The following is a 15,813-nucleotide window of genomic DNA, read 5'->3' as shown; positions in this document are numbered from 1 at the left end:
CACCAGCTTTACTCCTAAAATCAATCTTTCTTTCTTTCTTTCTTTCTTTCTTTCTTTCTTTCTTTCATTCTTTCTCTCTCTCTCTCTCTCTCTCTCTCTCTCTCTCTCTCTCTCTCTTTTTCTTTCTTTCTTTTCTAAAATGTATTAGCCACCCATCTTACCACAGGGTAAAAGATAAAAATTGTATACAGTAAAAACTTAAATATTAATACAAAGCCAAACACTACAGTCCAATTAAAGATGGGTTTAGCTCCATTATTGTGTTTTAAAACAAAAATGAGCAAAATAGGCCACTGAACCCAACTTTCTCTTCAGTCAGTGCAGGAATCAGATATTTAAGGATAGATATCCTATCCTGCTTCACTCATCTTTTCTTGAGGCTAAACACAATTATTTTCATCTATCCAGTGGCCCTTCCTTGCACTTGAAATTACTTTTCATTATTTGGAAACTATTCTTCTACTGATGTGATTGAATGTTATGTGCTTGTGTCTGCCACTGTTAATCCTGGCAGAATCACATTCACCTGTTGATCAGTTTGAGATTCCTTATCAGACCCTTCTTAAAGGCGTGTGGGACATAGAGCCCAAAAGATCTGGAGGCCACCATAAAGCCTAACTCTTCAGTTAAGTGAAAATCAGAGAAATTTCTCCCAAATAAACCTCCATGTTCATTCACCATGGACAGAAAATGCTGAATGCACAATTACATAGTAGCAGTTAATTCTTGCTCAACTGTGTTCTTTTAACATGATACATTTTAACATGATAGAAGCAATATGGATAGTACAAATTTAAAGGATAACTAATCTGTACGTTTCTGGAATTATTAGTGCCCAAACAACATGGAGTAGTACCTGCCTATTGGAATAGCATTTCCTCAGAGATTCAGATGGCTCTAACACTACTTATCTTCAAGCATACCCTAAAAACCCTAACCCTAAAAACCCGGTTTTCCCCCCAGATCTTAAATTAGGGCATTTGGTGGTATTATGGGATATGGCATAACCACAATGGCATAACCAGGGTAATGAGATAAAATATGTACTTACTGGAGAGGAGGACGTTGAGCCTTTCCACCATGCGCAGTAGCTCCAATAACCAATAAGCCACCCAATCTTTTAAAAATCACACTTACTAAACAATTTTTTATCTCCTCATCTCAACAGAAGATAATAAATGTTGCCAAGTGAGCCACCTCATGGATGACTGGAATAAAAACTAATATGGAGAACAAATTGCTGCTGTCCATAATTAGCTATGTCTTCTGACAGTGCATTCATATACAAGTGTATTCCCTTACAGTTAACCCCAAGCCACATCGTGGACCTCCAAGCTACCCTGATATGTGGAGGGAAAAAAACCTGGGCCACATCATACATTCTTGTATGTGAGGGTTAGGAGTGACAAACTGTCAACTTTCTTCCACCAATTGTTCAGACTTTGTTCCCAGGCTTGCATACTTGTCATTATCTGGAGATTTAAAAGTAACTCTTTGCAACCCTCGACAAGGGTGCTGCTCAGATAATCAAGTATTAATTTAGCAAGTCAGAATGTGCATAACCTTCACACACCTCTTCTTTGAGTAGGAAGAAAGTAAGTTGATGTTTACCACAGCTTCCTGCTAATAAGTAGGTTGGGACTACTTCAACTTCTGCATCTTGGATGATAAAAGATCGTTCTTCCAGACAGCTTCCTGAGTTAATTTGCCTCTTGCAGGAATGAAGAAGCGATAAGACTTTGCAAAGACCACAGCACTAATACTCATTTTGGTTTATTAAACTAGAATTTGCACAGTCAGGAAAGTGATTCCTTATATAATTCCAGGAAAATGAAGAAATGCAGAACAGTAGATATGATCTGGAGATCAGAGCCAAAGATGATGAATAGGTATTTAAATATTTCCAGCAGATATGAATCAAGTTTTAATAAGTAGTTATAAAAGACTATAGTCTGTTTAAATATGTCTGATTCCCTCTTCCTCATGGAAAATATTTTATGCCTTTCTTTATACTGTGATATTTACTTCATATTTTCTTTTTAAAAATCATTGATGGAGGGTTGATTTATTTTCCCTAACTGAAGCAGATGCTTTCTTTTCTTACAAGTGAAATTTAGCCTGAATATAAACCAGAGAAAGATTGATATTGATCACAAAATGTTCCTACAGCTTTAACAGCAGAAACATATGTAGAACATTAGCAAGTATACCATAGTGGTTGTAAAAAGTCACAATGACATCAACACGATGTCACAGAATCATGATGTCATTGCACAGATTACAAAGTGGCAAGATGTCTGTTGCCCTTACATGTTGTTGCATAATAATATCATGACACACATGCAGTTTGCTCCTCTAATGTGTGTGTGTGTGTGTAGGAGGGGGAAGTGAGTTCTAGTCCTACCTTAGGCACGAAAACCAGCTGGGTGACTTTATGCCAATCACTCTCTCTTTGCCCAACTCACCTCACAGGGTTGTTGTTGTAGAGAATTATTGTTGCCTTGAATTATTTATAAAAATAATAAAGGCAGGATAAAAATAAAGATACTTCAAAATGACAAACAGAATTTCAATCATTTGCATGATGATGTCATGATATTAAAATACCATCATGGCATGTACCAAACGCTTATGTCTTCTACTCTTCTCCTGCAGCAATTACGTTTTTTGAGGGGGGTTCAAGAAACCTGCCACCACTTGTTGTTAGCTGCAAAGTCATGTCCGACCCATCGCGACCCCATGGACAATGTTCCTCCAGGCCTTCCTGTCCTCTACCATCTTCTGGAGTCCATTTAAGCTCACGCCTACTGCTTCAGTGACTCCATACAGCCACATCATTCTCTGTTGTCCCTTTCTTCTATTGCCCTCAATCTTTCCCAGCATTAGGCTCTTCTCCAGTCAGGCAACACAGTGCCTTATATATAAGAAAGTCTCCATCACTTCTTGCCCAAGATTGGCAGCTCTGCATTAGTAGAACTTGCAATATCTGGATTGCAAGATATTAACTCAGCATCGTAGAAGAAACAAGGAAGGATTGAAGGCATCGAATGTTTAACCTCAAGAGGATAAAAAGCTACATGAAAGCTCTCTTCAATACTTTAAAGGTTGTCACATAGTTGAGTTTGTGTTTTTACTTTTTAACCCTCCTTCTCTCTCTCTCTCTCTCTCCCTCCCTCCCTCTCTCTCTCTCTCTCTCTCTCTCTCTGTCTCCCAGGAAACATTTGCTGTTGGACAAATTGAACATTAAAAAAGATGAGGTACTCTTTTAGCTTTCAAATGTGCTTAGCATTCTTAAAAAACAGCAGTACATTAATAACGTACTTTAAATATTTACATGCCAGGCTTCAAAACTCACAATGCAGCTTGCAACTGCTGAAAATACACAAAAAAGTACTGCCCCTTAGGCCAAAAAGATGTCTCATCTGGATACAAACAATACATCTAAGGCTGTTTGCCATTACTGTTATCTGCCTTGAAGATTTTAGGAAATGTCAATAAACAACAGCCTTCTAAGAAACTAGTTGCCATTGTCACCTACTGCCAACAAATCTAGGCTGCTATGTCTGTTATAAGATCTCTAACACAAAGAAATTAAAGAGATAACAGGTTTTTCCGGTTATTTTTCATTTTAAAAGGTCTTTTAATAGTAAATAGCTGTGTAGTACATCATATTTGTTTAGTAAAATACAAAGTAACATAAAGGGGAAAAGAGGGAGGGGATAAAAGAGAAAAGTTAAAAAGTAACACAAACACAAAAACATACACAAAAGGTGACCTCTGACTTTTTCCAGTGCAGAGAAAATTATAAAACACAGCAAGCTCTAAGTTGGATAATATCAATATCTGAAAATGTTTAAAATATGAATAAGTAGTATTTGAAAACACAATATTCAGATACTCTCAATTATTGCAATCTAACATATTAAAATCTATCATTATAAATTATAGCCATATATTTGACATTCCACAATCTTTCTCTAATCAAATCAGATCTAATCCTCAAATCGCCAAATTAAAACTTCATTTTTTTCTAACAATGGTCTCCAAGGTCAAGAAATTGCAATATTCTGTTTGCAAGTATTAATAACCTTAATGTTTCATGTATTTTTGCATAAATCAGACAAAATGGAGAAAATAATTGCAAATTATACCACAATGTTAAAAAAAAGCAAGTCAAGTCCATATTTTGACAGAATCTTTACTTAGGTGGAAAATGGATAAAGAAATGTTAAGATGTGCATCTGCTGACAAAAAGAGAAATGATATGTCAGGGTAATTACATTTGTTGAAAGAAGTGAAAATGGCTGTATATAAGAGTATGCTTCAGCCCACTTTGTTATATGGAAGTGAGGGTTGGGTATGTAAGAAAAAATATAAGAGTTGAATGAAAGTGAGAATTAACACATTATTAAATAAGAGGTAGGATTTAGCAAGAAAAAAATGGGTGTTAAATGAATGTGAATACATAAGTAAGTGAATATCATAAAAAAGTATATCAAGATGGATTGGTAAAATAAAGAAACCTATATGAAAAAAACAGTGAACTGGTAGAGAGGAAGGAGAAGATCAAGAAAGTTGTGGAAGTAGGAAGATGACATTCTCAAAAAGAAGTAAGAAATTTTATGAAAAAAGCTGATGTACAGAATTAGTATATGGACATGGATGAAACAAGGATGGGTTACAAGAAATGGAGAGCTATAATGAATGGCATTGGCTGTAGTTTCTTCTCTTTTCCTTATCCCATGCCTTCCTTATTCCATACTTTAGTTTTTTTTTGGTTTATTATTCGCTATTCCTCTTTTACACTCAATACAACTTTGGATATTCTGAAAGGGAACAGTGTGATGGGTGTACGGTAGACCTACAAAAGTAGCACAGGTTTGAAATGGACTGTATTCAGCAGCATGATTGCCAAATTACTCAATTCTGAAAACAGAACTCTAGAGGGGAAAGCAGATGACTAGGCTACTGAACTAGAGGAAATTGAACCCTTTGCTCAGTCAAAGCTGAAATTAAGCAGCCGCGAGAGTTGTCTTGGGAGACTCCCGGTACTCCCATGTTACACCTTTGCTCCGCGAGCTGCATTGGTTGCCAGTTGTCTTCCGGGTGAGATTCAAGGTTTTGGTAATGGTTTTTAAGGCCCTACATGGCATGGGTCCGGAGTACCTCGGGGACCACCTGCTGCCAGTGTCAACTTCCCTCTGCCCTGTGCGTTCCCACAGAGAGGGCCTCCTCAGGGTGCCTCCGGTCAGAGAATGTCGGCTGGTGGCCCCCAGGGGGAGGGCCTTCTCTGTGGGCTTTATGGAATCAGCTGCCGGTCGAGCTCCGGATGGCACCTGACCTTCGCTCCTTCCGACGCGGTCTGAAGACCCATCTTTTTGAACAAGCCGGCCTGGCCTGATGGGGATATGTTGGGGTTTTAATAGGGATTTTTATATTGTTATCAACTGTTTTAGCTGGGCTACTATTTAATTCTTTTTAATTTTTGTATCCTGTATTTTTATGTATGCCCTGTTCACCGCCCTGAGTCCTTTGGGAGAAGGGCGGTATACAAATACAATAAAACTAAACTAAACTAAACTAAGTTAAAGCATCTACCACACTTTCTGTCCATCCTCAGTTTTAAAAAGGCAAGCTCATCACTTTTCTAGGCAAGAACCTTTCTGTTGGAAAGCTTTTCTTAACTCTCAATCATCAGGGAATATAATGGCTTTTTTGAGGGAATACAGGGGTCGGGGTAGGGCACGTATCATGTGTCCCTCAGTGAGCTGATCATTGCACTGATGAAATATGACTGGCTAGATCCGGCTCTGGCATAAGGGAGCTTATTATGGAACATGGTCCCTCTTGGGTTGCACAGAAAATCTCTCCAAACTCCCTCCCCCCCGTCTTTTTCATTCAATCTGTCTGTTTCACACAGATTGGATTGTTTGCTTTACTTCTAGTAAAGTTACTAGTTTCCTTTACAGAGTTGTGTTTCCCCCCCCCCTCACTTTTCATACAAATTCCATCTCTCAATAGAAAAGATGCAATTTTGCACATAGGATGCTGAAATTATTTGTGCAATTAAAGGTGCATTCAGGATAGAGACAAAAGAAAATAAAGTATTGTCAGCTCCAAGGTGAAATGGATATTAGCCAAAGTGAGTCACCTGAGTTAGGATAAGCATTTCTTGAGCAGCAGCATCTCACATACTGTGCACAGAACAATTCATATTATTTTATTAACCACATGAAAAGCCTTAGCAAAGTGCCAATCAAAATGCACAGAAAGGTTCTAGTGTCATGCAATCTATCATGATTACAAGCATTACAATAATCTAAGTAGGAGATCAGTAATTTTATATAACAGTAACTAGGTAAGAGGATCCCAAAAAGACAGAAAACCAGAGTACCGTCCACATTATGATAACATTCATCCCTGCACTGCCTAATATTCTCTCAAGCATGGAGGATAATCACTCCTGCAGAATAGTGGTTGTACGATGGAGCATCATGCCCTAATGCTTCCCTTTGAAACAGAGTAACAGAATAATAGAGTTGGGATGGGGGACCTTGGAGGTCTTCTAGTCCAACTCCCTGTTCAAGCAACAGTTCCTATATCTTTTCAGACAAGTGGCTGTCCAGTCTCTTCTTAAAAGCCTCCAGTATTGGAACACCCACAACTTCTGAAGGCAAGTTGTTCCACTGGTGGATTGTTCCCAATTATTAGGAAATTTCTTCTTAGTTCTAGGCTGCTTTTCTCTTTGTTCAGTTTCCATCCATTACTTCTTGTTTTCTCGTGCTTTGGAACATAGGTTGACCCTGTTCTTCTCTGTGGCAGCCCCTCAAATATTGGAACAATGCTATCAGGTCACCCCTATGTTTTTTTCACTAGGCTAGACATACCCAATTCCTGCAATCATTCTTTGTAGGTTTTAGGATCAGAACCATTCCCGCAGCCCCCTATCCCCTACGTTGATCTAGGAGGGCATTGTGAAAGATACTTTTCATATTGTCCAGTAAACAACCATAAGGAATAGATGGAAACTGTATCCCTGCCCAAAAATGGATCACATTTAAACTTATGTAAAGTGGAACTTATGTAACTTATGTAAGTTTGAACTGTGATTCATAAATAGAGCTTGAATTTAATAAGCAGCAGTCACCGGATTTTTTTTTCATAAGGACCTCTTACCTTTCTATAAGAAACAGGGGTGGCATGATAACAGTGTTCCAGTATTTGAGGGGCTGCCACAAAGAAATGGGCATCAAACTATTCTCCAAAGCACCAGAGGGCAGGACAAGAAACAATGTACTGAGCTTTTTTAGGTTCTCTGCAAGTCCCTTTTAAGAGTCCTGTTCATTTCATTATGTAAATAAATCAGAGACTGAAGAGAGATAAGGAATTGTTATTCCACAGGTTTCCCTAAGCATTCTTGAAAATTCTACATTGAACAAATATTATTATAGGAATATCTTGATGAAGATGGTTGTTTTTCTTTCAAAGATTACTGTTCCTGAAAATGTTCCCCCTTTGCTTTGTGTTTTATTTTAATAAGAAATAGACGTTTTTCCTTGGGGTTTTTGGGAACAGTAGCACATCGTTCTATTACTTTTTTCAGTTCTTGTTGTTCCAGTGATTCGGATTGTTTCAAATACAAGCTCATTAGCATGCAAAATTATCTCATGATGTAAATCAAACTACGAAATTGAAAAAATATTCCAGAAAGCAAAAGCGAACCATTTCAATATTGCTGTCAGTACTACATGGACATGTCCATAATGTCACCAAGAGTTGGACTTGATTTAAGGAAAACTTTCTTTTAATCTGAAATTAATCTGAAATTGAGGACAATTGCAGCATAGATCTATTCTACTGAGTCTCACTGAGATTATTTCCAGTATAACCAAGGAGTAGGTACAGATTGCATCTTTAAACAATCACATGTGGCAGTTAGTCAATGATTAACCAATTAAGAGTGTAATCCTATACAATTATATGCAGAAGCAAAGCACTGAGTTCAGTGATAGTGCCTTGATAGGCAGATCCAGGACTGGAATTTACAATATATCATTTGCATATACATGTTTATATAGTATGAAAATATATGTATGTAAATATTCATATCTTGATTTTTGAGGGGAAAAGCCTTCCTATTCCAATTTATATAGTTACTTCCAACATTTTCATATTGCCTATAAACAATAAATGACACTCTCTTTTTGGGCTAAGATCAAGTATAGTATTGATAGACAATGACAGCATGTATAAAAACAATAAAACTACAAAATTTATTTAAAGATATAAAATGAACCTATAATTAAAAATAAAGTAAAATAAATAATCAAGACACCCTCATCGATGTAAATCAGACCACTCAAGCACCAAATATATATTATATTACATATTATATTAAAACCACAACACTGAAGACAGTTAAAAGGCATTGAATTATGCCTAAAAATTAGCAAAACATGTTTCATCACTGAAAAGTTCTTGCATTTAGTAACTACCTGCCTTACCAATATCCCAAAGATGATCTTGAAGTCTAGGCAGAAAATAATTCCTCAAGTAATCTGATCTCAACCTTTTTAAGACTTTAAATACCACCATTTTGAGTTGAGTCAGACTAATCTCATTGTCCTATTGAGGACTAGTTAGGGTTCAGGCCTGTCTTCTAAATTAACAGCCCCAATATCTCATGTGTAAGATGATATAAGGCAGCTTTACTTGGAATACCTTACATCCTGCAACACAGATGGTGCTTAATATCTGTAACACCATCAAACATCCACATCTGCCTAGCTCAGGTCCTTGGGAAGGACTCAACAGATAGACAAAATTGCCAAATCCAGTCTGAACATTGGCTGATTGTGTGACAAACCACATACCCGTAAAAATAAGGTTACCATATGGTAGACAAATAGGAGAATTAACATATCTGAACTGATACGATCAAACTTGATAAGCAATGCTAGTCTAACTGCTGATAGTTTGTTTTTTTAAAAATGAAAAGCATACACTTTCTGGTCTTTCTCTGTTCTACAAATGACAAGGTTTTAGCAATTTATAATAGATGAATATATTAGAAAACACATTAGGAGATCTGGATTCAGGCCAACATTTTAGACTGGATCAATTCTTTTGAGATTGCTTGATGGAACAAGGAGGAGGAATGATTAAGCCATAACTGGGAATTATACATTTATGAGTCAAAGACACTATAAGTATTGTCTTATAAGAAGCCTTTCCTATCCTTCAAACACAGGTGAAAGTGCCTCCTCTAATGGTGTATGTGCCCTTTGTAATTACTCAAATTTAAAATTTAAAAATTTTTAAATTTAAAAATTCTTTTTACTAAGTGTTAGAAATAACAACTGGCTTGGTTGTCTACTTTGATGCTTTTTTCAGTTCGCCAAAATGTTATCAAACTAATGCTGCTTACCAATCAGATGTTTTCATCTTTACTGGAAATAAAGTGGAATAATGAAAGGTTAAGCTAGTCTTCTGAAATCCAACTAACTAATACAAAAAAAATCCCCAGAGGCCAGGAAGGCAGACAGTTGAGAAAAAAATAATTCTGCGTTAATGTAGCAATGCAGTTCTGTGCTGTCAACAGCTCTTGGTGGTTATAGGAAAGATCACTTCCGTAACCCAGCTGGAATAGCCAGATTCTGCAGCCTATAACTAACACAGCATTGGAGCTAAGGTTACGTCGATATAATTACTGCAAGCACTGCTAACAAGGCAAGATACACAACCGAGGTTGTGAAAACTCCAGTGGAAATTGTATAATCTTCAGAAAGAAGAACTGCAGCAAGTGAGTGCTAATTTTTTTTTTAATTCCATTTATATCCCGCCCTTCTCCAAAGACTCAGGGCGGCTTACAAGCTTAGCAGTAGCCTTCATTCTATGTATATGCCTGCTTATTAGGGCTTTCACACACACCCCCAAGCGGCATTATTACAAAGTCAGCTTATTGCCCCCAACAATCTGGGTCCTCATTTTACCTACCTCGGGTAAGGATGGAAGGCTGAGTCAACCTTGAGCCTGGTGGGACTCGAACCTGCACTAATTGCAGGCAGTTGGTGTTACTTAAGGAGGCATTATCCCACTGCTCCACCAAGGCCTACACATTTCACAACTACGAGGTCTGCTTTTCATGTCAACAGACTCACCAGATGAAGCCACTTCACTCAGTTATGTTCTTTGCTAATGTTTGATATTATCACATCCCTAATAAAATATCCATCCTTGTGATCAGCTATTAGCTGTAATATCTTTGCTACACTTCAACGTGCTCTTTAGTCTTTTAGGTATTCAGGAAACTGCAGTGCGTGTTGCTGCAATGGTTTATGAGTCAGCCTTTGAAGGGAAATCCCCAAGAAACTTTGCATCCTGGAGCAAAGGACAACAAGATGGCATTGATTCCCATTCATCTTCTAAAGTAGCTAGACGGTCTTTCAGCTGAACTCATTTCACTACTGGCCACTCAACAGCATCTGCGAGAAAGAGATGCTTCTACAAGTAGGGGTGGGAGACAGGGACACAGGAAAGACTACACAGCATACAGAACTTTGTTTTCCAGTAGAGCTTGTGGTCAGACAAGAAAACTAACAAATGGATCATCAAACAAATCAGAGTTCTTAGTCAAGTCATGATGACTAGGTCCAAATTATGCTGCTCTAGACTGGGGTAGGCAACCTCGGCTCTTTTATGAGTCATGGACTTCAACTCCCAGAATTCCTGAGCCGGCTGGCTCAGGAATTCTGGGAGTTGAAGTCCATGAGTCATAAAAGAGCCGAGGTTGCCTACCCCTGCTCTAGACAATTATGCAAGGTCTAGCTCTCTGAAGAAGGCTCTGATGCTGGGAAGGTAGAAAGAGAGAGAAGAGGAATACCATCAAACGAAGGGGATGGACTCACTTACAGTGGTGATGGATACATTGTTGGAAGGACAAGGTTAGGGACAGATTATGATAGAGAAAATACAGGTAGTCCTCGACTTACAACAGTTCATTTAGTGACCATTTCAAGTTACAACAGCACTGAAAAAAGTGACTTATGGCCGTTTTTCCCAGTTACCTTTGCAGCATCTCCATGATCAAGTGATCAAAAATCCAGATGCTTGGCAACTGGTGCATATTTACGACCGTTTCTGTCTCCCAAGATCGTATGATCACTTTCTGTGAACTTCTGACAAGCAAAGTCAATGGGGAAGCCAGATCCACTTAACAAACGGGTTTCTAACTTACCAACCGCAGTGATTCACTTAACAACTGTGGCAAGAAAAGTCATAAAATGGGCCAAAACTCACTTAACAAATGTCTCACTTAACAAGAGAAAATTTGGGCTCCATTGTGGTTGTTAAGTCGAGGACTACCTGTATATCTAGTTGCAAAAAGTTAAAATTGACCTGATAGCATATCATTAATACATATCCAATAGAGCGGTATTTCCCACCCTTGTAACTTTCTGATGCATAAACTTCAATTCCCAGAATTCCCCAGTTGATAGGGGCAATGCTAAGAATTCTGGGAATTGAAAAAAACAGAGAAAGGTAGTTGCAAAGAGTGAGAAACACTGTAATAAAACATAAAAGCTCAGGGCAGCTTAGGAGTATTAGCCAAGACGATGTAGCTATTGTTCCTCCATAGTACTTGCTATTTGAAATGTTACCTTACTTAACTTGATGATCAATGATATCTGTTATCTGATCAGGTAACGCTAACCTGATCCTCCAGACATTGCTTTCAAATCACTCATCATTGGCTATGAGAACTGAAGCAAGAAGAATTGGAGTCCAATCACTACCAGATATAGCGGTGTTTATCTCTTTTAGATCAAAGTAGCTATAGTATTTATATATGTATGCATATATATGTACAGTATATATGTAAGAAATGACTCTTGTATTTCTGAATGGAGAGGGTAATCATTTCTCCCACAATGATTTGTTAAACTAAATTACATATTTCTTGTATGGGCCACTCTTCATTTCTCACCCCTAATTCAGTAACGGTTATTTGAAGTGGGGAAGGGGAAGGTTTTAAGAATATACAGTATAAAGTTTGTTCATGCCTCTCCAAAAATTAATAAAACAGGAATGTATTAATTTCTAATTGTACATTGCTTTGAACTTTACTTCAAAAAGGTGTTCAGGAAGAAAATGAAGCACAAATGATACATTCCAGCAATAGGCAATGCCAAACTACTTTTGTAAGCCAGCCAAGGAAAACATACAAGGATGATAAAATATCCACTATCAGGACTTGTGCTTGATTTGAAAGAAACCTTACCTTTTCCACAGATTTGCCCTTTGTTTTTTGGACTGAATCTTGTTGATCATTTTCATGTGCAAAAACTAAACAGCTTAGAACTTTCATCTCATAAACATTAATCTTATAAATTGAAATTGTGTATTTAACACAGTCCTATATATTTGAACATATATAACACACCTGTTTACCGTGAATGATTTATATCTTTTAATTCCATGCAAGAAGTGGTTACTTGGCTTTAAATACTTTTTCTCCATAAGAAGCAGAATAATTAATGAATGAAATAGACATTTTTATGCATATGAAACCTGATGTTCTAACATTTATAGATTGAATTTGTAGGAAGCATTCAACATTCTTCTGTTTTACATTTCACTCTCTATGTGAAATGTCTCTATGTCTCTTCCTCATGATACAAATAATGGGCTTATAAAATGTGCTTGACAACAAATGGTTCACAATGACTTAGAAACAAAAGATGCATCTCCCAGGAAGTATACATTATTCTTGAAGCTCAGAGCTATAATGACTTGAAATTCAGGCCCGCTACACAAAGAAATCAGAGAAACTGACTAGGAAAGAAACAGGCTATTGCATTTGCAGCTTCAAAAGTAATTTTAAAGGCACAAAATATCCAGGAGCTGGGTCAAAAGAAAACTCTAGGTCAGGGGTTCCCGAGGGACGAGTATAATGTCATACAGTAAACCTTCTAGAAATCAACGGTTAAGGAAGACATTTCTGGGAGGAAAAAGGAAGCATTTTAATTGCTAAGAAAGGAACAAGTTCAGCCTAATGCAGATGCCGCTGGCAGGATTATTCCAGAAGATACACTAGATTTCTACCAACCATTAAAGAGAAACAGCCCAAAGTTTACATGCTGAGCTGCTTAATAATGAAAAGGGGCGGAGCCACCCACCCTAAATTCATGTTTGGTGTAAGTCCCTGTTGCTTTCTCCTGGTTGTAGGGAGACTAGGTACAAAGAGATGCCTCCTTCCTTTTTTTTTTTTCTTCCCTTCCCAGCTTGGCTCCAGAGAAGGCCACTGCCGGCTAGAGCTGTCTCCCTTCTCTCCCTTCCCTTCCTCATCCAGGTTGCTGAGCCTGGAATGGCAGCCTCTCTGCCTGGGCGTGCCACCTACAAATGGCGTCAGAATCAACCTGTCAGTTCCTGCTGCCCTGCTGTCTCCCCGACGCCCGTTCCGGCTCAGGGTCCCGCACAACCCCTTTCCCCGGTCCGTTTCTCTTTCTAAGCCCCACTGGGGCTCTTCCCAACGCCAGGGAGGGCATTTCTGGCCACCGAGGCGGTACCGAAACGGGCGTTTGCGACAGGCAGGGGAGGAAGAAAGGTGCCAGGAAAAGGAAGAGGCTGTTCTGTAGAGCAGCGTTTCCCAACCTTAGGAACTGGAAGATGCGTGGACTTCAACTCCCAGAATTCCCCAGCCAGCATAGCTGGCTGGGGAATTCTGGGAGTTGAAGTCCACGCATCTTCCAGTTCCTAAGGTTGGGAAACGCTGCTGTAGAGCATTTAGGAATCGGCCACGGAAATATCCTTCCATCGCTACGGGATGAATTTGCCCGGTTCGGAAGCTCGGGGGGGGGTGCGAGGGGGGAAGGGTATCGCCGTTTCTGCAGCCGAATCGGCAGGCCCGGCCCAGAACAGCGGCATTTCCCCCCCTAAAGCAGTCCCAGAAGTCGCACCTCCGGGTGGGGTGGGCGAGGGGAAAGCGCCGAGGCTGCCCTCTGTTTATAGGGAATGGGAACTCAAACCGGGGCGGCGCGGCCGCCGCCGAGGCTGAAGCTTGTTCCGGGAGCGGGTCGGCCGTGGCGCGGGAAAGGCGAAGCTTGAATGGGGAAGGGGAGAGGCCCGCAAGCCCCCGCCCTGGCGAGAAGGTGGGAAGGAGGGAGGGAGGGAGCCGACTTACCCGCCGCGGTGCTTGCTGTCCATCCGCTTCTTCTGCCTGACCGGCTGCAAAGGGATGTTATCGGTCATGACCGCGGCAGCCGTGCTGAGCGCGGGCAGGGGAGGAGCGCAAAGCAGGTTCGGCTTCTGGCCAGCTTCGCCTCGCCCGGCCCGGCCCGGCCCCTCCGCGCTGCGATGAGAGCGCGCCGCTGCCTGCCGAAACCGGGCGGGCTGGGCGGCGGCGGCGGCGCGCAGGTAACGTAGGCTCTCACGCCGCTCGCCGCGTCCCCTCCCCCCGGAGCCCACCGAGCCGGGGGTGCGAAGTGGGCGAGGGCCGTTTGCTGGTCGTCTCCAAGCGGACGGTGCCTTTCCTCGTTGCTCGCGGAGGGTGACACCCCCAACCCTCTCTCCCCAGCTGCGTTTCTGGCCTTTTTTTTTTTTCTCCCTCTCTCATCCTTCCCGCCGCTCTGCTCTTAAGGCGGTGCGGTTCTTCTGCAGGAATTTACAGTGGCCTGAAATATTCAGAGTCAAGAAGAAAGCTGGAAAGGAGGTCTTCTAGTCCAGCCCCCTGCTCAAGCGGGAGAGCCCAGACCGTTTCAGTCAAGTGATTGTCCAGTCTCTTCTTTAAAAAAAAAAAAACCTCCAGCGATGAAGCACCCACAAGTCTGAAGGAACTGGTTAATTGTCCTCACTGTGTTTCTCCTTAATTCCAGGTTGCTTCTCTCCTTGATTAGTGTCCATCCATTGTTTCTTGTCCTGCCTTCAGGTGCTTTGGAAAATAAACTGACCCCCCCCCTCCTCTTTGCGGCAGCTTCTCAAATGCTGGAATACTGCTGCCATGTTCCCCCTCTAGTCCTTCTTTTCACTCTGGGGGTCATCATTCCTCCTTGCTAAATCCCTCTCCCACCTTCCTTTGGTGGCTTCCTGGTGCTTTCAGAGGAGATGTTGCTTCTGTTCACTAACCTACCCTCTCAGTGAGCTCTTACTGGCCATCCTCAGCTTGGCCTTATATTCAGATCATCCACCGGTCCTGGGTGGCAAGAAAGCTTAATACACAGCTCAAGATGTTTGTTTTAACGATTCCATTCCCCAAGCACTGATCTTTGGTTTGCAATCCCAAACCATACATATTGAGGGCTAGATCATAGGGGATAGCACTGAGATAACCTTGCTGATAATGAATAATCTAATCAGAGTTGGGATTGGTTATATTTAGATGGGAAACCACCAGAAAGTCTTAGTATTTATTACTGAGCTTTGTATTTTTTTTCAGTCATAATGTTTCTGAGGGGCTTAATTCCAATCCAGTAAACCTAACAGAATGAACAATATAATTGCCAAATCAATCTGTCTTGCCATAGTTTCACTACTGGAAAAGTACTAGGGTTAAAATTCATCCAAAAGTAGCAAGATGGATATAATGGTTCACTAAAACTATTGATGCTTAACTCAAACTTGCCATTAAACACTTGGATGAGCTTCCAGATATGTTATGTTTGCCAAAACATTATTCATAATAAGAACCTCATTCCAAATATCAAACATGGATTTAAGAACACTGGCCTACATGCGACCTGGACAACTTACCAATCTTGAAGAAGCAGAATTTAAGGGCCCATGTAGTGAAGCAAAAGTGTTCACGTAGCAAGATTT

At 40.2% G+C, this 15,813-nt stretch overlaps 1 protein-coding gene across 5 annotated transcripts in view; it reads right to left on the bottom strand.

Annotated features, from left to right (window-relative positions):
- ATP9A (ATPase phospholipid transporting 9A (putative)) overlaps window positions 1-14,600 on the bottom strand; it is a 94,261-nt gene extending 79,661 nt beyond the window's left edge. For 4 of the 5 annotated variants that reach the window (XR_014491870.1, XR_014491871.1, XR_014491872.1 and 1 more), the window contains exon 1: window positions 14,183-14,288. Coding sequence is in view for 2 of the 5 variants with exons in the window: in XM_083357411.1 (XP_083213537.1) it covers window positions 14,183-14,250 (68 nt within the window). In the remaining 3 variants the exon portion in view is untranslated. Of the gene's footprint in view, window positions 1-14,182 lie in introns of all 5 variants that reach the window. The other variant, XM_083357412.1, reaches the window with a different exon arrangement.
- Between the last annotated feature and the right edge of the window lie 1,213 nt (window positions 14,601-15,813).

This window comes from Vipera ursinii, assembly GCF_947247035.1.
Source record: "Vipera ursinii genome assembly, chromosome: 3".
In the NCBI taxonomy this organism is placed as follows: Eukaryota; Metazoa; Chordata; class Lepidosauria; order Squamata; family Viperidae; genus Vipera; species Vipera ursinii.
Note: the sequence above shows the minus strand (reverse complement) of the source record. Positions and strands in the feature narration are given on the sequence as shown.